Below are 25,325 nucleotides of genomic sequence, written 5' to 3' on the forward strand. Positions count from 1 at the left end.
ACTGCCAACCTTCTGCATGGGTAAAGCCTCTGGCTGTTACATTTCTGTGAGGCACATACTCCTTTTTGTTTTAAAGGTCTAGTAAGATGGAGCTAATCAGCTTCCACATGCATAGAAAGTGAATTACAAGGTGAATGGTATAATTAACACTAAAGAACAAACTGCACAAATAAACTGAAGTGCCGCATTCTCACAAAGGCTAAGAAATTAATATTTAATAAGCATCAAATATTTTATTTGCATTAACTGAAGATTCAAATATTAAAATAAGTCTACATTAAATTACAATATTAAATATGTTTTAAATACAATAAACTAAACGTGTTTAGTTTCTAAACACAAAGGGAACAAAAATAATTCAGAAGAATGCAATACAATTAATGACACCAGATGACAGAACAAGGACTTTAATATGTAAATCCACAAGATGTCAATTCTTAGCAATGTTTACTTTAAGAAGAGGTGGTGGCCTTTCAATTGATGCACAAACCCCATGTTACATAAACTTAGTAAGGTATCTCTCAAGAAAATATTGCTCAGTTAAATTCTCATTTATGCCATGATCAAAATTCCTTTGGTAGCTCTTTTTCAGAATGAAAAACACCAGTATGCAATTCTGGAAAATAAACAGAGTCTTGTAAGTATTACCACAAAAGGTGTCTTTCTTATAGTTACAGTTATCTAACAGATCTACAGTGTCTTTCATTCTTTAATTCAAATCAACTTACATATATACAATATGTAACAAAGGACTCTCAAAATCCTTAGTCTTTCAAGACAAAAAACTATGCTTTCACAATATCGAGACCATAAAAGTCTTTTTAAAAAAAAAGGTTTTGTTTTTTAAAGTGGAGCACGCTGTACAGTAGGTTCCCTGCATGTTATTTTCAAGGCAAAACTAAATGTTACGGCAATTACATGAACAGTGATAAACACCATTTGCCCTCAAATGAGGTAGGGCCTCTTTGACTCAGATCTAATCTTTGCCACCCAAGCCAGCTGAAGTAGTAATAAAATAATAATCCATATCTTAGCTAAATAATCCAACAACTCACTACACACATGAATGCTGTTGTCCTCTTGGCACTTCAAGAATCTCACTTCAAAACCTGATTTATCCAAACCAGACTGAAGTTTATAATCATTTGAAAGAAAATTAATTAAACGCAAGTTTAAGGGTTCTCATGGTGCATAATTTCAAAAATTCAGTGTATTTCAACAACACTGCTTGTACATAAGTGTTCATCAATTAAGGGTTTTTAAAAAGTTACCCAAGTTGTCACTGTAGCTAAAGAATGCAGCATATAGGGTCTTTAGGGATGCAGTCAGGAACACATAAACAAAGAAACCAGACTTGCATCCATCACAGAAGTATTTCTCACACAGGTAATTTTACCTTTCCATCCAACTTCAATGACAGTGTTAAACAAAACTGTAAAACTACATTTGGAAGAACCTAAAAGAACTAAAGAGTAATTAAAAGAAATAAAAACAAGACATGTAAAATTTTTAAGGAGTCTTGACAAGGATGATCAGTTAACATGTCATTTTGCTTCTCTTCCACAGCAGTGCATGCAGCTGGTTGAATAATATACATCAACCTGAAATCTGCTAAAAGGAAAGTCTGGAACAGCATAGGTATTCGGTGTCCTGAAGATATATGTTGATGATTTTGGTTTTAATTTTTTTGGATTTGTTTTTTATTTTTTAAGTAAAAGTATTTCCTCTCCATTATGCAACATAGTGGTACTGATTGGGGTTATCTTTGTCTCTCTCCATATAGTCTCTGTCAATGAGAGATTCAATCCTCTTTTTCAAGTCTCCAGGCTACAAGAAAAGATGAGATTAGTAAAACAGTTAAAATATATTTGCATTTATATTACGTTTTGAAAAATAGGACTGCTAACAGCTACGTAAGAAAATGCACTATATAAATATCTAAATATAATTTCCTAGTGATACTCTGGCTGATTTCTGTTCACTCACACACCTTAATATTTGGATTTGATTCAGACATATTTCACATTTCTTACTCTTATGGACCAGCTGAATGGAAAACCATATTACATATTTTTAGATAACCCTAGCATGGTTTGAAAAACAAAATCGATTACCTTTACGGGAAATTTCAGTTGATTATACAATTCAGAAACAAGGAGATTATGACCAAGAGTCTTTCTCATCTTCATTATTCGTACAATAGCAGCATCAATCTGATACTGCCTGTCTTGAAATACTCTTTCAGTTGTGCTGACCTGTTCTTCAACCTGAAGAATAATACAACACCACAAATCATATCACCTTTTATTGCTATTTTTTTATCACTTATATTTCTATAGTTAACTTTTCCAACAAAATAAAACTCATGTATTCTTATTCATCTTTGAGACGTGCATGCCTTACTGCATGCTAAGAACTAAGTGATTCTGAAGTGTACTGCTAAAGCATGCCAAAGATAAAATTAAGGCTAATGTAAAGAAAAAAAAAGTCTTATTTTATATCTATTTAATAAATTAAACACAATCTTAAAAAAATCACTTCAGATTTTTGAGAGAACATGTAACAGTTCGACAGTCCAAATACAGTAGTCTTCTGTGTCAAACCGCCCAACTCCAATCTGACTTTTGGGGATTTTAATATGCAAAGGCAAGAAGGAAACAACTCTGTTAATTAAAACATGTTGCCTTGTGTCAAGAAGTTGGATTCAAGTACAACAAAGACATCCACTGCAAAAACAGGGACAATCCCAACTTTAATAACTCTCTTACCCGCTAAATGAAGAAAAGAAGTGACACGATGACATTTGATTTATGAGTTCAATATAGTACCAATACTTCAGCCATACCATGAAGGCTTCTAAGGTGGACTGCAACATCTACAAGATCCTGTCAGTTTAGCATACAGGCATTTAAATTTGCTAGCATAGGAAGGAACCTACGTTGTTTCAAATTCAGTGAGTTTTAAAGTCTTTATTGCCTCTGCGAGTCATCCTGACTACCAAAAAATTAAGTATGTTTCCTTTCTTCATATGCAAAAACTATGAGAGAAAACGCAGAGATCCTCTGTCTCCATGTGGGACATGTGGATAAACAGTTAACGCAAAGAGGATGAATGCAAAAAAAAAATACATACTGTTTCTTTCATTTGGATTTGGTTGATCTTTATTCTAAACAATTTATGCTTGAAATCACCATTAAAGATGAATTTATCTCCGTCTTCTACATCCTTGCCCTTTGGGTTTTTAATCAGTACTCGTGCTTTTCCACAAGCTAAAGACTGCAAGGTTCTTCTTAATTCACTGTCCTCTGTGAAGAAGTTCAAAGTATGGGAGAAAGCAGAACAAAATATTAATATGAAGAGTTTTCTGTGATTAATCTAGAAATACAATTGAAAAGTTACTGGTTTATGTTAATACCTTCTTCCCGCTAAGTTCCAATTAGGTAACAACTTACAGCCTTCACGCTTGGTCTCACAGCTTTCCCAGGCAAGCGCTAGGAGCATACACAGAATTGTGCATTTCAGGAAGACAGACTCAGGCTCATCTCAGTGAGCTTTCTACCCAAAAGTGGTTTCAGAAAAGATTTCACATTAACATGAGCCAGGTTTTATTGCTTTAGTTTTGCTTGGTAGTAACAGGACTTTAGAAGAAAAGAAATCAGTCTATGACAAGAACGCCACCCATTTTATGATTTCATCACTATTTTTAACACACTCCAGAAAATACATAACAAAATAAAAAAAACCAGAAGAGACGTCTAAATTGATAAGAAGATGTTTTGTGAGAAGGCAGAGCTGACAGCTATTAGAGTTACCAACTTCCCCCTCAACACGAAAGTAGTAGAAACAAGTGGGTGAGGAAAATTTTATCTGGTGAGATTTAAAGCTAAAAGCACTTGGACAACTAGATAAAATGAAGTCTACAACATTCTAATTATTAAGTTCAAAGCATTCTGTCAAGATTTTGCATTAAAACAGCCTCTGCAGTCTCTAGAACTCTAGAATACTTTTATTCACAATATAAAATTATCACCAAATGCGTCGGATCTCCTGAACAGAGTATCAGTCTAGAAACTGAAAGAAAGGTTTTGCAATCTAGTGCTGAAGTGCAGTATAGCTGAGTAAAAGATTAACACTATTATTATTTCTAAAATATAAAAAAATTTCTAAAAGGTCACACAGAGTGAGCTTTTTTTTTTTTTTAAAAAAAAAAACTTCCATCTGTTCCATGATTACTAAAAAATACCTTTTAAGCCACATGGACAAAACAAGCATTTATTTGGGTATTTCACCTTCAGTAGATGCAGATTGTTGAGTTGTGGTTTTGCCCAAACAAAGGATGCTGTTAAAAACACTCGGTATACTTCGGAGCTTTGCTTCTGCCCTGCATGCTAAGTTGCAGGTTACAATATGCCAAAGGGAAGGAATCTGCAATTACCTACCAATCACTGAAGTAAAAGTAAAAACTAGAGGCTCCTAGAGGCTTTCTCGATAATGGACTATATTTGGACAACACATCTCAAAGAAGCATGGTTACCAAAGAGAGGTAACCATTATTTCTCCGAGTAACAGTTTATGCATTTTCTAACTGTACTAATGTACCAAGGACAATCTCATCTCTTTAAAGAGCCTGGTGATAATTTATCATAACCGTGACTGGAAAACACAAGTCCCGACTACGGCCAGTTATTGCAGATGGAGACGGTGATATCCTAAAGAGGCAGAAATCCATGCGATGTTTTGTCTGGGGTTTTTGTGGGGTTTTTTAGTAATATGGTAAATGCCCATGAAGTACTCTTCTACTTAGCACAAAGAAAATTCATTAGTGTGACTTTATGACTCCCAAAAGTGTATGTATTTTGTGTCACAAGGCAATGGAATATAAAGATACACCTTTATGGTGTTCTCAATTAAAAAACATTGTACATGCAAAAAATTGGGGGCTGACTCAATTTGAGTTATTTGACATTTGAGAATTAGCACTTTCAGGCCTGCCATTAATCTTAGGAAGCTAACTCTGTTTCAGTTGAGAACAACTACATTATACGTTATATGGATCGGGTCAAAACATCTGTCTCACCCAACATGGGTTCTTTGACTTGGCTAATAACAGCTGAAGAAGCTAAAAGGCACCTGAATTCTTGTGCTGTGACAGCCAGTGAATTCACTATTCACTGTCTCTAAGCCATTCATAACTCTACAGACTACTGCATTTCCTCCTCTTCACCTCTCTCCAAACTATCATGCCCCAGGTTTAAGAGCTTAACTCTCCATCCTCTGCATGGGAACCATTCAATGATGTCCATATTTCTCCTTTATCTTTCTTTGTCCTTATCTAATTCTACTATACACCTTTACAGATGTAGAACCTGCAATTTATGAAGTATCCAAACACAAGCACACAGAGGACCATGATGCTTTCTGCTTTGTTCTCAATAACTTCTCCAGAAGTTATCAGCATGTTGTTTGCCCTTCTGATCACTGATGAACTTTCAGCTGATGTTTTCAGGGGACACAACTTCATTCCTGAGCAGGTATCTAATAAAGCCATTCTCTGACATGTGGTTAAGGTTATTTCCCCACTACAGACATCCTTGTATTCATCAAGACTGGATGCAATTTGATCTCCTAATTGTTCAACAGTGTGAAATCCTTTTTAAACTTTTTAGAAGTTTCAGATTTGACCTTCCTAAGGAATTCCAGCACCAAATTCTGTCACATCAGTATTCATCTTCTTCAGACCTTTAATGACTATGTTGAATAATACCTGGAGCTTCCTTTCACTATGAAAGCTACCCATTCATTTCTACCTGTTGTTTTCTGTCTTTTAACCAATCATTCACTCCTAAGAGGAGCTTCCCTCTCAAGCCATGAAAACTTAGTCTATTTTAGAGCTTGTGAGGAGCTCTAACAAAGAGTTTTTTAAAACCCAAGTGCACAATTATGATGGTGCATATGCTTCCCAACTCCCTCAAAGACCTTCAAAGGGCAATTATGCATCGCATAAACCATGCTGGCTCTTCCCTAATATACGCTTATCCATGAGCCCACCAGTTCTCTCCTTCCCAATACAGACCTGCTACTCTGCAGTTACCTGCAGAATAACTCCATGAACTTAAAAAAAGTAAATTAAAAAAATACCATTGCTCTTGTCACTTGCCATTCTTATCACACCAAGGCTCACTTAAATTATAAAGTAGACAAACTGATTCAATATGTGTATTGGAAAGTTCCTGTAAAACTTCTGGATGAATACTGCCAATTGTTGGTGCTGTAGTTTACTGTCTGACATACTGATCTATTCTAAACTCTTTACTGACACTTCAACTTGCAATATTTTATTCTGCTCTCTGGCATGGGCATGGCTGGCTGCACTCTTCTGCAGTAAACATCAAAGCCTGGGTAACACCTCATAACAGGGTCTCAACATAAATACTTGTTAGTTAAATAAAAACTGCACAAGGCTTCCGCCACCCCCCAGAATAAGCTGGTGCACCTGAAGACCAAAGTAAAGCAATCCCTCAGAGTTGGGATCCTTCTCAGTGTTTCGTTTAGAACTGAAGAACAGGCCCCCGTGGTCAGAAGGTCCATCTAGCCCAGCAACACGTCTCTGTCAGTGGCCCCAAGCAGGTGAACACAGGGCAGCATGTAAGAACAAAGCTAATAAAGCTCCACATTTCCCTGTTCTTCCTCTTCTCCTCATCCCACTGCTCCTTAAATCTCCAATCATTTAGGACTCAGGAACTTCCTTAGCCAAACATGGTTTCTATGCATTGAGAAACCGTCAGTGCTTTACTCTTGCTTGAACCTGTCTCCTTGAATTCTGTAAACTTCCAGCTTTTACAACAAGCTGTTTAGTTTTCACCCCCATGTGCTTGTTTGGTTTATGTCCTTTAGCTTTTTTTTTTTTTTTTTGAGTAAGAAAACAAATCCCAACTCAGTGATTTAGTTTAGTCCTAGCACACATGCCTGTTCTTCCTAAAGAAGCTGTCCCAGGTCTTCCATCCTTATTCCCATTCTCTGAACTCTTCTTGGATGTACTGTATTATTTTTACATGGTGGAGGGAGAAGTCTGACAAACCCTACAGGCTTTCTAAAACATTTTAGTGTTCCAGCAGCTTCACTCCCTTGGAATTTAGATAGAGCCCATCCGTCTTGTCCAGGTTGCCTCTCTTTCAAAGCCTTTCCTACTTCCTAATAATTCTAGACCCACTTTCATACATCATTTTCTCAAGCACAGATTGGAATTCTGCCTGTCTGTCTAGCCCATGCACATGGCGTTCAGAACACTTAGAAACAGTTTCTATGGCAACCCAAGTTTTGCCCTCCAGGATTTCTACCATGTCCAATGTTATTTGTATCTATGAGCCAGGACCTCTGGTTCATCCAGGCTGGTCTCTGAGAATCTGGCCATCAGCACCTCTGCCCTTAGTGGTCAGTTCACTGAGAAGCTGCGTCACAAAGTCAGCTACTTTTTCTAATAACTGAAATCTCTGTTCTTTTCCAGCTAGCCAGGATACCAGCCTTTGGCAGGGTACTGCTGAACGAAAGGATTATCCGTGTAGCAAGAGGCAGGAAGGGCGCAGCGTGGGACCTATTTCCAAGATAATTTCTGGCCATAAGAGTTTCCTCTCCTTTAGAAGTAGGGAGACTGCTAGACGGGAATGGGACCTCTCTAAAGCAGCTCCAAGTGCCTCGTGTAGGTAGAGCCTGGGAAGACAGAGAACTCCACGGACCATGAACTGTCTTCATTACCTGCATTCCTGCACTATTTCCCCATAGGGGAGAGAAACACAGACGTGACACTCAGTGCAATGACATAACGTAACACAACATAGATAGCTCCCAACTATCAACCAATTCTATCCAGCTGCCTTAAAAACACTCTACTGAAATCCTTTCTATTGTGCTATAATACAAAGGATTTCCATGCAGCAGATATTATCTGTTGCTGTCGGGCAGTCAGAATGCAAGCTCCGAGGTACAGCAATACAAGATGAGAAAACAGCATCTGGATCAGGCTTGCATGAACTTATGTTTGTTCTGTAAGCATTGTACTCTGACCTAATGAGCCTCTCTGGGCGATCCTGATGCTTATCACTCACACTGGCATGAGCTTTCTTCAGCTCTCTTAGCATTAATGGAGTGGATGACTAAGCAACCTGAAGCTTTGAGGCTGAGAAGTTGGAGGCCCTGGGCTACACTGCCTTCTGCAATGCACCATTCTGCCACAGGGACTCTTGATATCCCCATCTTAGAGTACTTTAGTAAATATATTTACAATGTTTTAGTATCTGTGTATGTTTATATACAAATACTTTTTCAGCAGTTGCTGTATCAGGTTGATGCAGCTGATCAGAGGGCTGGAGCACCTCCCCTACAAAGACAGGCTGACAGAGTTGGGGTTGTTCATCCTGGAAAAAAAAAAAAAAGGCTCTGGGGAGACCTTATAGCAGCCTTCCAGTACCTAAAGGGGGCCTATAGGAGAGAGAGGGAGGGACTCTTTATCAGGGAGTGTGACGACAGGACAAGGAATAATGGTTTTAAACTGAAAGAGGGGAGATTTAGATTAGATATTGGGAAGGAATTCTTTCCTGTGAGGGTGGTGAGGCACTGGCACAGGTTGCCCAGGGAAGTTGTGGATGCCCCATCCCTGGAAGTGTTCAGGGCCAGGCTGGAGGGGGCTTTGAGCAGCCTGGTCTAGTGAGAGGTGTCCCTGCCCACGGTAGGCGGGGGTTAAACTGGATGATCTTTAAGGTCCGTTCCAACTCTAACCATTCTATGATCTTAAGATTCAACATGTGAAGGGCTACCGGATATGACCTGCTAGTTGATGCAGAAGTTCCAGAGAGCAAAGAGATGACAGCATTATCCTTTTTAATACCAATGGCTGTAACTATTTCAAGGAAGTGTAAAAATTCAAAAGAAATCACCCAGGAGCAGAAGAACATGGAAGGTAGATACTGCACATGGTTAAAAAGGAAACTACACTTTTCCCCAGATTTCTTTGTCCTTTCTGACTTCAGGTTTCAAGTACAGAGGGAGACAGCTACAAAGTATACATCCTAGAGGACACTGCTCTTCTTAACAAATCAGGCCTATACTAAATGAGGCACTCCAGCAACAGCAATGGAAAACAGGTGGGCAAGCTCTCAAAACAGTTCAACTGAAAATACTGTCTTGAATCACCCCAAAATGATAGCATTCTACAACAGATCACTTTCAAAATATAATATTTAAAACTATAATGGAACAAAAATAACCTCTACACACAACAGCCTATCACCACTTGAATTTTAAGAATTGCAATGACACATTTTGTAATTCTAGTAGGTTGTTAGTAGTACCATACGCTACACAGCTCTTACTATTAATTTTATGAAGCATCTATTTTATCTACATTAGGAAGTACCAGCAGTGTGTTTTCCTCATCTCTTCTGCTGTCTATATACTATATATTGCTATGTCTATATCGGTTCATAAAGTTTGTCCTAATGACCTTGGCAAATTTCTTAAGATTAGGCCTTTACATACTGAACCATAATTGGCAATCACTTGATGAATAAATTTCAGAATCAAAAAGTATTGTTCCTACCTACACCAGTGGCCATTTTAATTTCTTCAAAACTGAATTCGTCTCCTTCATTAAACATAAGCAACACTAATGTCTGAAAGAGCGACACTTGAAATTCTTTCTTTCCCTAAAAAAGAAATATCAAATAATTAGAAGTAATATTCAGCACATTTTCTATTGTATCCTGCAAATCTGATAAGTTAGAGAAGCTATACATTCTTTTTTTTACTTCTAGAAGAGATGTGCATTTTAGAATGCCTAGCACACAGAAGAATCTGCTGAAGGCAGTATCAAGGAAACAGGATATTTTTAAAACCTCTTTTTTTACTCCTCTAACAGTAGCAATGCAGCACACAGCAGAAGCTCATTAGAATGGTCTTGTATTTACTTCACGTTGTTTCCTTCATTTTAATTACAACCATCAATAGCGAATCTCTTCATACTTCACCCAAGTTTCATTTCATAGAGATGAGGAAACTAATAGAAAAGAATTCTTGGTGTTGGATCAAATATGAAAGAAACAACAGATAATTTTGGTTAACTATAATGTAGAGTGACAGTATTATCAGTAGCAGAATGTTTGTACAAGCAGGCAATGAAAAGGAAATAAAAAACCCTTCAGACAGCTGTAAACACTTCTGTCAATTGACAACCTCAAACCCATCCATCTTTTTGTTACGTAATGCCTAAACCTTTAAGTTTCCTATTCATGATGAGTTAGTAAAAAAATGCTTTTTTTTTTTTGTTGGTCTTTGCTCTGGCTCAATCGAGCTACATTATTAGCAAGATACTGCATGAGACAAAATAAAACCACATTAAGAAACAATGTGGTTATTTAAGACTTAAATAATTCAACAAGCAGTTAAATTTTAACCACAGTCATTATATCACTAACACCCTTCAGTCTCTTTTTGAATATGTGAAGCATTCTAAAAGTGTCATCAGTATTTCCATGATCAAAACAACTCCGTATTAAAAATAAAAAGATGCTGCATTATTTTCCTTTCATTAATTTCCTCCTTTATTATCTACGGTTAGCTAGGTAGTATTATTTCAGTTTAATTATAAAAAGCCTACTTTCTATACAAAACAGCAGTACTGAATTGTGATTGTGTCTGCATAAAAATGTTACTACCTTTATAAAAAAAAAATGCAATATTTGACTAGATTCCAAATAATCCCAACAGGCTAAGCATTAAACAAGCAAACTTACTTCTTTAAATTCCGCCTTTAGGACGGCATGCCCTAAGGTGGTCTGCCACTGAAGCTTTCGACCACTGTGTTTTCCCAGGTAAAAGGTTTTAAATACCTCTTGAAGCTTTATCATCTGTAAAGCAAAGAGAGAAAAAAAGTTTTATTAGTGTTATACCAGTGCAGTGATGCCAGATGAATTTCACACACGTAATTTCTTTCATTGTCCTCAACAATGTTTCATAATCAGTGTTTTTGTGTGAATCGAAAGAGCAAAATTCTGATCTCAAATACACTGGTACTATTATGTGCAAAGGTAAAAGCCTCAATTCAAGTATAAATTTTAATTTCCTCCCTTCTCCTTTTTTTTGTCTGTTTGTTTGTTTTAGATAAAAGTAAAATAAACACCCTGTAAAGGGTTTTAAACCTCAAAAATAAATACTGTTTTTTTCCTGTACTTTGAATCTGACCAAGAAACCACAGGACAAAAAGTGTGTATCTCCCACCTATACACTATTACCATCTGCTCCCACGTTCTTCCTTTAGTTTGCCCTATACAGATTCAAGTCTGATTCCATTACTTTATACCCTCTTATTTTCAAGTAAAAGGTTTTTAGCCCTCCATTTTCATGATGGGTTGCTCAGGTTGGATCCTTTTGAAGTTGTCTGCTACTGAGGAAAGATGCCACAGGAGCTAGAGCACAAAAGCTTCCACATCTTCTGAACTGAATAGGAACCTCGCTACCACCTTCAGCCTCTGAAATGCTTCCCACATTTCAGATCAAGCAAGGTATTGCAGGCAATAGGACTCCAAATACATATTTCAACTTAAACAACTTCAGGCAAATGCCATTTAAATGCCAGGGCTAGTTTTGTGAGACACATTGCAGGGAAAAAAATTTACAGAAAAAACCAACGTGCAGTAACATAACTATTGGGTAGATCAAAATGCCTAACCAATGTAGTTAAAGATTGACTAAATTAAGGTGAACTGTCCAGTGTTAAACTTTAAAGTGCTTGACTGCAATGTTAAATAGGACACTGATTTTATTTTAATACTAATTTTAGCCTATTATTATTATTATTAAAAAGGTGAAAAAAACCATTAAATTCAACAATCACTGCAAAAAAGTGGAATTTATCCACTACATTTTACTTTTTGCAGTTTTTGAATCTTTAAAATGAGATAAACCTCTAAATATCTTGCAGAAAAAACATTAATGAAAGCATTAGTTCACCCTATGGTATTGATTATGATTCCACTCCATAAAACACATTTAGAAGGATAATTCAAACACAAACCTCTGAATTTAGGTGGACTTCCATAGGTGTATAAGTTGGCCAGTACCCCATAGTTAATATATTTACCGTCAGGTCTATATTTCCTGGGTCACTTTGGTTCTGCATATACTAAAATAGAAGACACACACAAAAAAAAAAATATCACTCAAGTATACTGTTTGCATGCTAAATTAGAAAATATAAATACCTAAATTAGAAACTTAAAGTTGGTAGAATAATGAAAAATTTCTACAGGCCACATCCTTGGTTAGACATGCTCTACCAAAATTTTTAATTTCATGACTACTCATTGCTCCTGTTCCGAGTTTCAAAACATGGCAAGTGGTTGGAAGTAAAAAGAAAAGTACAACACGCCTTGAGTATCCTGGACCACTGTCTTTACAGGGTATTAAGGCCAAAGGAACTTCAATCACACACAAATTAAGCAGAAGAAAAGCTTTCGATCAGAAGCCAGGACAAGAAGTGTAAGATCAAAAGGATCCCCTGGGACTTCCACACATCTGTTAGACAACACATTTTCTTATACTTGCAGCCAGTTAAGCCAGGCTGCAAAGTCTGGGACAGAAAAGTCACTAGAATATTTCATTACAGGAGCAGGTGTCCTAGGTCAGATCTCTACCCCAGCATCCTGTCTTCAATAAGACCCCAAAACAGGTACTCAGGGAGAAGCGCAAGCATTCCCTCAGTTACCAACAGGTTGGAAGCTTTGGGGCTGAGACACACATGGTTTCTGTGCACTTAGCAGCCTTCAGGGAGTTTCTCTGGTGTGGGTCATTACCAAGGAATTCATCAGAGCAGCAACAGCTTGCAGAATGAAGGTGTATGGACTTTAAAGGATGTCAGACAACTAAGTCACTATATGGTATTTAGACTGTAATTTACTTAAAAAGGAATAAAATAAACCTGTAAAATAAGATTATTTATTGTATATCTATTCAAAGATAAATTCTGTTGTATAAATAGAACTATAAATAGACTCTGCTATCATCAGGACCTGCTCAAAAGCTGTTTCACTTTATTTTAGCTTAATCCAAGGTGTAACACCATTAATTGCTTCCCCATCACTACTGAAAATTTAGCACACAAACAGAAGCTAAATGTACCTGCTTAAACTGAACCATGACATCTTTTGACAGTTCCATGTCCTTGAACATGCCCTCCAGTTTGCTGGTAAAAGCAGCGCCACATTCTGTCACACGAATTAAAGCAAAGATCCCACGATTACAAAGAAGCACAGAACAAGCAATAGAGGTTTTAACCTGAGACAGTTGAGCCAGATTTGCCAGGGTCCAGAGTGCCCACAACTAGGTACGTGTTTTACGGATTTTGCTCTTCTGTAGGTACATTAAATGAACCAGTCATGTATCTTAGTGGTCAGCCCAGTAGTCCTCCCTGAGCACAATTCAAGTTGTTATATGCTCAGCTACTACTTAAAATCTGGCTTGTCACTTCTTAAAGCATGAGAAAATAAGGATTGCGTTTACATGCCAAAAAGTAATAAAAACTTAACACATGTGAAGACGCCTACCATGTTTAAGCTTTGACAACATGGACTTCTCAGCATCTACTGATGCACTTTTTCCAACCAGCAGTCTTTTGGCCAAGTCTTTCTTATAAAATGCCTCAAACACATCTTTACCTGTATGGAAATTGAAACAAAAATAAAGGAAAACTGAAATCATACATTCTATTTGCATCACTGCATTTGAGGTTTGTGACACAAGCCTGTCTCATGACGTGTAGATCAGCAGAACAATATTCACTGCACATCAGTGAAGAAAAACATGTAGACAACTTGTTCTTTTTATATTTTAATTATTTTCGTAACATATTTTGCAAAATTTTTACTTCCTTCTTTCTTTTTTTTCTTCCCTAGGAACATGGGCTGCCTTATATTTCCCATATATTTCCTTATATTTCCCAGCTGTAAATCACATGAAATTATTCTGGGGTCCAGAAGAACATTCTCCCTGCAGTGCTCCAACTTATTAAAAATAGAAAAGAAAAGGGGTCCTTCTGTATTAAAGAAATATCCTTTAAAAGCCTAAGGTGAAGGAAAATTGACCGAAGTCTTCTCACTTGGTTTGCCAATAGCCTTTTAAAATAAAGAAGTCATACAGATACCCAGAAACTTTCACACCTTAAACCAGAGCTTCCACAAATCTTTTCTATTGATAGTGCAAAGATATCAGCAATTTGTCTCACTTTTAAGAGGAAGAAATTCACTGTAACTCAAGGTACTATTTGCAGTGCCTACAGGAGCCCCTCCTAATTCCTTGTAAACACCTTCCAATGTAGCGATTCCTCTGATATTCTTCTTCCCTCTCCATCCTGCCCTCTGGTAAAGTGCTGTTTCATGAAGCAGCATCAAGATACTATTGAAAAGTCCAATGCCCAGAAACTAACTACTAATTGTTGCCTGCTCTTAAAAGGACTCTTACGCACTAGACAGCTCAAAAATAAATTTGCACTTTTAGCTCAGTACTACAAAAAATATTTAGAGAGTTGGTCAAAGTTTCCAATTAACAGAAATTAATTAAGGCTGATAAGTTGCCAGTGATAAAGTTTTCATTCACCATCTCCATCCAGCGCCCTTTGCATTTGACAAAATTCATGATGCAAATGATATTACGTTATGACTGATTTCTTGGCTGCTTTCCCATTATATTCTATTTGGTTTGGATTTTATGATGAAAGAACCCCACAGATCTCAGAACGAACTAATACAGAATTGGGCAGTTCCTGCTTATTCCACCGCAGCCCAGGATACATGTCCCACTTCCCTCAGAGCAGTGACCGTGCATCTCTATTGGACTCAACCATTTTATTTTTTTTTTCTGATATCCAACCTGGTAAAAAAAATTCTCCTAGCACATTCAAGGCTTTTGCTCAGATAGGGATGTATAAAGGGAAGTACATTTCAAAGGCAGTAAAACACAGCAATAACATTTTCTCCCGTCATTCTGAGCCCTCCTCTGTGTTCATTCTCAGCCACGATGAGAAAAGACAAGTCATTAGTTGCTGGGTTTTCGTGTACTTTGCACTTACAACATACTGAGGGAAGAGAAAATCTGTACTAATGACAGAGAACAGAAAGGTTAGAGGAGAGGTTGTGGTTACAAACATGGTTAATTTATGTGGAAAAAACCCTAACCTAAAGAGCTTTAACTCTTAGGTCTCCACTCACGGACTGTAAAAGGTCTGTAACTTGCCAGTCTCCATAGAACAAGTTTGTCCTCCCTGCTTATTGTGCTCCTTCAGATGTAAGACAACCTGAATTTAAGACCGAGTCTAGCAGAAACTCATGCTAAAATAGATCTCTTATGCTCAGAGGAATACCGTTGTGCTAGTAGCAAGGAAAACATTTTTAATTACATCAACTGTGAACAGATATTTCTTACCATGAATGAATCTAAATATGATCATGATTTTGTCAAGGATTCTTTCCAACTCTTCATCCGTTGCTTCTTTATTACCAGCTCTTAACTTGGAATCCACATATTTTGCTACAAATAAATAAAACAGTTTAACAGCTTAAAAAAACATTCCAAAAATCACCAACTTAAGCGCCTCCCACTTGAAATAGCACTATATATCAAAAAACAGGGTAAGTGCTAAAATTTCTATTTTCTGTTTTCCCATCCCTATGTTCAGTGGAATGATAGCACCCTACTGTACTAATGCCATAACGGAAAAATATCACAAAAAGGAACCATCCAAGGAAAAAAAAAAACCCACAGTAATATCACTAAAATTAATGCATTAAAAGTTCCCACGTTTTGTGTTACAGCCATAGCCAGCACATTGCTTGTTGAAAGACAATGTTTTGGAAGTGTACGATGCATATGAATGTATTTTATGAGAAACAGAAACAAACAACACAGAGGACTACATTTTTGCAGACCTTTACCACGTCCCTTGTTAGGAGTATACCAAAATTTGAACAGAAGCAATGCTTTCAAGTTAGTAGCTTCAGAATGCCAGAAATAAGGTTAAGCCATGAGTTTAGCTAAGTATTTATTAAGCCACATTAGTACCCTTGTACAACCTTCTGCGTAAGAAGGAAGCCTTTGCAGTAGCTGAAACACCACATCCACAAACGACAGCAGCCCGTATCATGGCTTTAACCTGTATCACTAGGTCGTGCAATTTGTCCTACAGAAAGTTGGTTTCAGAAGGTAGCCACAAAATAAGCTGAATGAAGGCAAAAGAACGTACAGAGGAAAAAAACCCAAAAAACCTAGGAGTGGGATCCTCTCCTGGTATAAATATGCCACAGCTCCAGCAGCTGCGGGCAAAACAGTCAGAACAGCTTTAGCCAGACCAGGGATAAACCCATAATAGTATTTTTAAGATGTTTTTATTATTTCTCCTCTTAATGAGCACTAGTTCCCCCTTCCAGGTAATGACATTTTTTTCCCCTCTATGAGAACTCATTGTATCTGAAGGCTTTAAAATTGTTCTCCAGACTTCAGCCTTCAAGGCAGGTGGCCTGCAATTACTGCTTTCTGACATATCTGTAACATCCGAAGAACTCCCCTACTACCACAATTAACAACAATTCCCTCTTTTTGCCACAGCTACTCTTCCCCCTAACCATTTACTCTGCCCGTAGCATTAGCGTTAACGCTCTCTGAGCGGTTGTTAGCCCCAGGCGCCACGCGGGAAGCCGAGCAGAGGGAGAGCAGAGGTTGGCATGCTCCACCAGGACGCCGCGCACACGCCTAGCAGCACACCCAAGCTTTTTCATCCCACAATGCTCCCAGGTTAACTTTTGCCTCACATCCCAAAACCGAGTCTCCTAAAGCAGAATGCGTACCACACCGCTATTGCACTAGCACACTCAGCAGCGTTATCTTATCATGCTTTCTATAGAGTTTTGAAATATTTTACAGAAAAATATTTGTGTACCTATCAATTCTGCAGGCTTATTTGGTCTCTTGTTGATAAATGTTTCAAAGGACTCCTTCATCAAGTTTATAAATTTTTCATTTTTCTGAAAGCACACTTCTATGATATGGTCCACTTTATCCTTAAAATCTAGTAGCTCTTGCACCATATCCTTGTCTTTTTCAGGATTAACCACTATTGTTGTCCCAAAGTTCTGTAAAACAAACACTTTTGATAATAAAATACTTTAGAGTGCTACCTATCTCCCCCAACAGACACATTTACCCTTACAAAATTTATCATTAGAAAGAATAACTTTTTTTTTTTACAGAGCTACTTATGTGACTTCAAGTTTTCAAAAAAAATGAGATGCATTGAAATTTAAAATAAAAACCGAGACACATATTAATGGATTTCAAACATTAGTGTTTGACTTAAAGATTATATACATTTAAAACAAAAGCTAAAAAAAAACCAAACACACAGTAGACATGACTGTATGATGTGCAAGATTACAGTTAGATACAGAACTACATGATTCATGTAAAAGAAATTATATGGATACTGCCTCAGAAATATTAAGCGTAATGGAAAACTTTGCACTACTTTTCTTAAATCCACTAGAGAGCTCTATTGATGGAACAGGTGGTGAAAATTCAACCACTGCTTATCACTTCAGGATTTCTCTTTCAGCAAGGGCTTAAAAGAGAAAAAACAAACCCCTCGCTGACTTGCAATAAAACGAAACTTTCCCATTCGCAACAAGAGGCCACAGACTTGACTTTCTTTTCTTGTTCCCGTATTTATTATCTTAAAGTCAGAGATACAATACCATTTGTCTAGTGAACCAAAATATCCTATAAGGGAGGATTTTAACCTATCAGGCAATTTACATATGCTTAGTAACACTGATCAGCGCCCTACACAGAATGAACAGTTTCCTAAGGCGAGAACGAGGAACCACCTGCACAGCAACAGCAATATTCAATCGGTGTATTTTCATCAACTAAACTATGTTAGCCACAACAACAGTCAAAGAGGGATGGGGAAATTCCTCCCAAACCTCAGAATTTCCACTTCATTATCCAATTATCCACTGTGATCTTTCACAAGTAACATTTCAGAGCGAAGCAAGACAAACACAAAGCTGCCCAAGGTCCTCAGATTCCATATGAATCACAGAATGGTTTGGTTTGGAAGGGACCTCTGAAGATCACCTAGTCCACCATATCTTACACTTAGCACAATTTCCCCTTCATTAACAGCATTTGGATGTCTCATAGTCTCTAACAGTTACATTCATACATTGCAGGGCGTTCCGCCCCGTTCTACAAATGGCAGAAGGAGATACAGAAAGCTAAGTGGCACCTCTGAAATCATAAAGAGGTGAGTACAGGAGAGCACAGGCCTTCACCCCAGTAACTCGGCACGTGCTCTGTGCTTTTTCTCACGCTGGCTCACAAGATAAAAGTTCTTGAAGCCCCACTTCAGTGCGCTCTCTCATACAGAGGAGATTTACTGACACTCTAGAAAATGGTTTCTAGCTTTTTGAGTCTGTAAAAAAAATTATTTAAAACAAAGCCATACAAGGACTGATTCTGTGATACATAAGGTATGAAAAGCCAACTTAACTTGCTGCTGTGAAAGGTGAGGTTCTGGTCCTCCTTCCTGTATTTTCCTACCTGTCCTGAACTCCTGCTTCTTTCCTTGGGCCAGCACCAGGACTTTTCTGTGAGCCACTCTAGCTCACTAAACCCAGCATAAAACTGACATCGCCCAGGCACTATGTTAAACAGATCAATTAAGAGATTATAGAGTGGCAGGCAGCGCAAGGGTTAAGTCAGGATCGTGATCTAGGAGCAGGGAAGATGAAAGATTATTCCTTCTCAGCCACAGCAAGCTGTTCAATTGGCCTAACTGCCTCTGGATCCACAGGCTGCATATACGGATACTGGACAACATCCTGTGGAGCAAACTCCACCTTGGTTCTGGGGGCGGAGGAGAGCCTACGTCCCACTCGTGTGGGCTGCACACTGGTGTGCCATGCGGAGCTCCAGACACGGGTGTGCAGGAAAGGCACCTCTGAAATGAACTGTTGTGCACTTGGTCCTCAAGGTTGGCGAACACACGGGCGATTCAAGGGGAGAACTACTGCTTCAGGAATTATCAACTCCAGAGAAATATCTTCTGTGAAGTCTTGCTGCTTTCATCTTGCAAGAGCACGAGAGCGCAAGTTCTCTGGAGGAGCGTACTACCTGCGTATTATGCCTAGCAAAACAAACCTGAAGCATCGAAATACGATTTTGATGATGGATTATTTTCAAGAGGAGTATTCCATTCAAAACAGCTTAAACATTCATCAGCGTTGCTGCAGGTTGGTTACACCTAGCCCTGCTAGCCTGCAGTGGAATGCCTACATTCTGATGTCCCACCAATTTTGCAGATATGTAAACAGTTGAGTGTATTTGCAGCAAAACACAACACGTAGTACAATCCAGCATACTCTAAACACATGTGCATGTGGCTCTATTTAAAAGCAAAGCAAACCAAAATAACTTCTTGTATAATGTTCAAACCTATAAGGAAAGCAATTTCCAGGTACAAATTTAAAACCAAAACTTAGGCGTTGCTGTTTCTCATCGTGTGACTGTTATTGGGGGGGGTGGGGGGAAGGGAAGCATTAACATCCCTCCCCATATCTACTTAAAACAGAAATTTGATGCATACACTGACATATTATTCTTGGTTTTGATAGAAGAAATATATGATAAGAGCATAAATTTTGTCGTTAGTAAGAAATCTTTGAAATACCTTGATGTATTCACTCCAATGCTGCAAAAGGATCTGCTGCCCACCTTTTACCCGGCTGAACAGCTGGTACATCTGGGTCAAATCTGATATTCTATTTTCATCGAGCAGGTTATCAAGTCCTGAAAAAATAAAATTAGAAGAAAGAGAAAGTTTGAATGGAGTTGAATAAATACAGTTAGAAATGTATTAGAAAAATCTCTATGAAATACATCAAAAGACAAGACCCTCCAGGGTGCTTAAAAAGCATGAACTTTTTAAGACTAAATTCCTGAAAGCAAGTAATATGCTCGAAGTTAACATGTCCCCTTCTTTAAACTGGCTGAAATGATTTATGGTGTAATATTTTAAAACTATTTCAACTGAAGTACTTTCCCAAGAAGATGATGACTATAAGCCTCTTGCAGAACGTTTATGAACAGTGCTTGATTTGATGGGTACAGTTTTATCAACAGATCTCACAGAACCTCTAAAGAATGTCAAAAAAGAGTAAGCTAAGTAAACTGCCCCAAATTTAAAGTAAATACCTTGCAAGATTTTTTCTGTGGAGTGCGGTGAGCCATGTTTTTAGATTAAGAATTTGCTATGAATTGTCAACACTCATACCAATGGAATAACCCAAGACTAACAATTCCTTCCAAGCAACTTTTGCCTTTATCAATTCACCCTACATGAGACTAGGAACTGGACTAAAGAATGGAGAAGCGAAGCTCAAGGCAAGTATAACAACTATATACACATTTTTGTATTTGAGAATATTATGTATTGTGCATTCAGAGATACACTGGCTGGTGTTGGTGACACGCTTTAGTAACAAGGGAGGGTAGCTTCAAAGATTTATGGCATCTTTTTAAAATCCAGAAAGTTTGTTTTTACACAGGTTGACAATTCACATCATCAGTGTAACTGACACTGTATAACTGTCCTGCTTCACAGAATATAATTAATTCAAATTTAAAAATCGCATTTGATTACAAAGTATTTTCAATCACTACAAAATTATCTAATTTTTTACTATTTTCTTCATCTTAAAAATACTTTCACTGTATGTTTCTGAACACTTACGTGTTCAGAAAAGCAACCGATGTTCAAGAATGATGCCAAGTAAACTTTTGCCCACACTGAGATATGAGAAGAATGAGCATATTTTATATAGGAAGACAGATTACAAAGTCCTGAACACATGTGACTGATGTTCTTTTGGCATTGAACAGAGAAATAAGAAAGGCCCATTCCACCACGTCCAAGCATCGCTTCCGGTTCATTTAAAGACACCAACACACTAACTGCTTTATTATAAACCGGATGATGAAGTTCAACCTTCCTTCTTCCTCTGGCATATAAACTAGGTGATTGAAATAAATATTTTGTCACATACTTGACAACTGACAAAGACATACAGGGAAGTCCTCTGACACAAGGTTTCACACAACTGCCATAAAGCACTGCCACAGCCTCGGAAAATTTTATTATATGCATGATAAAAAAACCCCCAACAATACCTAGTCAATGGCAGTTGTAATAATACAAGAAAAAGCTTCTTATACATACCCTGCATTTGTAAGCTTCCCCCACCCCCCACCCCGTATCAAATTGACTACATCACAAGGAATTTTGCAAGGAATACTACGATGTTATAAGTGAATTACAACGTGCCCTGGAATGCAGAAAGTTATGCAAGTCCAGTGATGTTAGCCTTACTTTTTTCTTTTCTTTTTTTAATTTTCTTTTTATTTGAAGTGCAGACATAGAATGCAAAAGCTGACCCAACACTATTACAGTCCTAAAACACAGTAACTAGAAAAAACGTACAAGTCTCTCCATATTCACATGGATGGTGCATATACATTATAAACCAAGAAAAAGTTCAGGTCAAAACAAGGCCACATGCTTTTCGGGTAAGCCAAATGATAAAACAAATCTGTCGCTGGAAAAGTTACTTAAAAATAATACTTGAATTAAACAGCAAGCAAAATTGATGTATATCAACAAAAAAATTAATTATTCTTACCTTCTCTTTATGATAAGCTAAGATGGTGTGACCAAGCTTATTTTTATAAATGTATTGGAAACTGTGAAATAACCTGTTCCCAGAAAAAACTGTGAGTGTATGTCTATCTTTAAAGGGGACGAAGAAAGAAGTGAAAGGGGTACGTATAGCAACTCAAAGGAATTAACAAACACGGACATGATGGAGCGTGAAGACACCAGCCTACTAGGGATATCTGTTTTGCAGCAGTAAAGGAAACAAACATGTAAGAACAATTTGCTAGAAGATCGAAAACCTAAAATATTGCTACTGCAAGAAAAGGAAAGGATCGTTTGAAGGATTAAAACATGAGGGAATACTGACCAAATTCAGTGAAAAAGAGAAGGATTAAAAGTCAAAAGGAACAAAGAAATGGTGATCTGAAGACACTGATGTCTGAATAAGGACTTCCTAAGAAGACAGCAGCTTGTATCTGAAATTGCCAGACAAAAGGTAAAATACAGACAAAACTATATGAAAATGCATTGCCTTGGAATGTCAGTTCCAGTAACTCATGATTCTCAAACTATACACTCACAAGAACACGTGTAGCTATCGCATTTGAGCTGTGTGATTATTGCATAAAAGCAGCTACAACAGTAACTGCAGTTCTAATTTGGAAGTTTATATAATCGTAGGAAATTAGCAGCTGCAAAGGTTTAATTCCTAAGCCCACTCCTGCAAGTCAAAGGAGATTTGCGGGGTTTAACAACCTTTATAAATATGGAATTATATTTTACATATTTGTTTCCCCATATACAGTTTATTTGTCGCAGTAGGTATAACAGAGTTATAGGGTTGGCCTTCTGTACCTGTGGAAGTTTTTTCCATGGTTAATATACCTCCTTAAATAAAATCTATGGAGTCTATAGCTATTGCAGAGTACGAGAATCTGTTGCTTATCAGAGACTACGTTAATTTTAAAAAGATACCTTTTTGCAAAATAGCTGATAAGTGTTCTCCTAGTAGCTGTTTCTCCACACAAGCAATCAGTGGTTTCCTAAATAAGGCAAGAAAAGTATATTAGAAGTATTAGAGAAGGGAATTGCTTCTGTCACAGCACATGTGTGAAAAACTTACATTATAATACCAAAAAAAAATCAACTATTTTCTACTTAAAACAGAGGCTACAAATTAAGACAAAAATGTCACACGTGATGTAAGTCAAGAAAGAAAACAATAAACCATGTATGTGTGTATGCAATTTAAAAAGAAATTCAGGTTTGAATACTAAAAAGCAAGTTCTAACACAGTAGAAAGAGAAGCTTATACACCAAAAATCAACAGAAAAATGTTTCTGGAAAAAAGTCAATTTGACATTTTCTTGGAAACAAACAAGCAAACAGACAGAACAAAACCAAAAACCTCCAAGGGGTTGAACTCTAAACCAACACACTACATGCTGGCGATGTTCAAAACTCAAACTTTTCATCTAATTGTGTTATGCACCTACATAAGCATAAATTGAGCTACAAGACTCAAATTTGAAAATGTTTTAAATTTGTCCTTGAATTTTCCCTACTTTTTACTATTACTGAAATATTTGTTTGATATTACTGAAATATTTGATTAGACAGAACTGAAAAATAATGGCAAGTTTTCCTTTCCATCCTGTATACCCTAAAAGAAGAAAGAAATGCCTGAAGTGCAAGGGGATAATTAATTCCAACATTTAAACTTCTTCCGTTGTCTACCATATGACAATAAAAGACAAAAAAATTTTATAAAACTAGTTCTCAGACCCTTAACTTAGGTTTTCTGCAAGAGAGGTGCTTGACTCAGGCTGATGGAAGCCATTTATGTAGCAGCATCCACTTTATGTCCCTGCCTTTGCTATAGCGCCACTTTTCCTGAACTACCCCACCAATGATCTGCCGGACCTTCCATGCAATACACAGTTTTAGTCCCTTCATCTCAAAAGATTAAATGAGAATTTGAAAACATTCGGAGAAGAGAGCGGGGATGACCAAAGTATGCAGCAGCAGGTACAAGAAAAATAACCGCACATGTTAGGGCTCTTCTTTCTGGGAAGGAGATGACTTAGCAGGGATACAGTGCATTCACAGGCAGGGAAAAGGTGGAAGGGAACCGACCGATCGCTTTCCCTTCCAATGCAGGAGCTGGGATCATCAGTGATGGTATTGGGAGCCTGACTTAAACAAAAGGAGGTGATTTATCATGTGGTGGCTAGTGCACTGGTGTAACGCTTTACCAAAGGCTGGCACAGATGGAAAAGCTTATGTGAATCCCAGTGAGACAGTACAAGTATTTGAAAGAGATCCAAACATACAAACCGCATCACGTTCAGCAAATACCCTGAGCCAAAAACAGGCAGATACCAGGAGAGTATAAGGGCACCACATACACTTATGCTATTCTTTCTCTTCAGCGGTTTTAAGTGCACATTAAATACCAGTGGAGACAGACCCTTGGTGATAACACATACAGCCATTTTTATGGCTGCTTCCACATTCCCTGAAAGTTCCAACTCCTGCTATCTACAGCGGCTGACTGCCTCCAGCAGCAGGAGTCGAAGTTGTATAAAATGCCATCCTTTGCCCCTGAAGACCTACTCTGCCTACAGGGGAAGTAAGGACAATTCATCTGCTTGAGACTGAGAGGCAGAGCACTATTCCCTAACAAGCAGACAGCACGAGCGTCTATCTGACTGCTAGCTGATGAGTGAGCCCGAAGGTACCTTCTGTACGGTCTCAAAGTCATCTTCCTCAGTCATCTACTGACCAACCAGGAGACGTGCTCATTCTGGTCAGCCGTCCAGAAACAGGCATGTACCGATGGGCTGAATAAATCCCTGTATAGGCTGCAACACCACATGCTCCATGAGTTACATAAATCTGGTTTGAAGTATTTCGAACGGTGTTTCCCATGACCGTTTTGTCCTGGAAGTATCATTTCCATCTCAAGATCAAACCCAGTAACTAAATTTAACATCCATTCTGCTCTTTTCACACACACCTGGTGAGACAGTGTGACCTGAGGACAACTCAAGGGCACTAATTTTAAGAACTGCTGTTTCTTAATGCAAAGAAAGGAAATTAGTACGAAGCCTTCGAAAAGTAGGTTTCTAAGCCTTTAACTAAGGACAAGATTCAAAGCAAGGCCTTGATGTATAGCTAGACTGAAAATATGGTATCAGCCTATTTTTTAACTTACACAGTAAATAAATATGTATATACTTTGACTTTATACATAGAAATAGTTGCATATATTTTAATGTGACTCTTTTTGTCAGAAAAAGCTAGTCACCCTGCAATCAGCATTTACAGGAAGAAGATTCAAGTTCAAATATGTACCATGACATGCAACACGTGTGTGTGAGTATATATATACAAAATATGTCTGAAGAAAATAATAAATTTAAAAGATACTTTTTATTCCGTTATCCTTTAAACACCCAATGAAATGCCAACGTGTCACCCAGAAAAATAAAAAATAAAATAAAATATTACATTCTTTATGAACTGTTATGTTCTGTATTAAAAAAAAAAAAGAAGCAACAGTTTACTGCAGGGC

General features: G+C 37.6%; 1 protein-coding gene across 4 annotated transcripts in view; it reads right to left on the reverse strand.

Moving 5' to 3' along the window:
- Window positions 1–200: 200 nt before the first annotated feature.
- Window positions 201–25,325, reverse strand: part of CUL4A (cullin 4A) — a 41,109-nt gene continuing 15,984 nt past the window's right edge. Inside the window, exons 9-20 of one of the 4 annotated variants that reach the window (XM_074560965.1) lie at window positions 22,724–22,791; window positions 19,766–19,884; window positions 16,976–17,168; window positions 15,466–15,570; window positions 13,593–13,703; window positions 13,168–13,253; window positions 12,065–12,172; window positions 10,785–10,898; window positions 9,593–9,698; window positions 3,133–3,305; window positions 2,115–2,267; window positions 201–1,827 (exon numbers count right to left, since the gene is read on the reverse strand). In XM_074560965.1, coding sequence (XP_074417066.1) covers window positions 1,732–1,827; window positions 2,115–2,267; window positions 3,133–3,305; window positions 9,593–9,698; window positions 10,785–10,898; window positions 12,065–12,172; window positions 13,168–13,253; window positions 13,593–13,703; window positions 15,466–15,570; window positions 16,976–17,168; window positions 19,766–19,884; window positions 22,724–22,791 — 1,432 coding nt within the window. In that variant the 3' untranslated portion in view covers window positions 201–1,731. Of the gene's footprint in view, window positions 1,828–2,114; window positions 2,268–3,132; window positions 3,306–8,320; window positions 8,412–9,592; window positions 9,699–10,784; window positions 10,899–12,064; window positions 12,173–13,167; window positions 13,254–13,592; window positions 13,704–15,465; window positions 15,571–16,975; window positions 17,169–19,765; window positions 19,885–22,723; window positions 22,792–25,325 lie in introns of those variants that run through there. The other 3 variants (XR_012584049.1, XR_012584050.1, XM_074560975.1) reach the window with 3 other exon arrangements.

This window comes from Larus michahellis, chromosome 1 (genome assembly GCF_964199755.1).
Source record: "Larus michahellis chromosome 1, bLarMic1.1, whole genome shotgun sequence".
NCBI classification, from domain to species: domain Eukaryota; kingdom Metazoa; phylum Chordata; class Aves; order Charadriiformes; family Laridae; genus Larus; species Larus michahellis.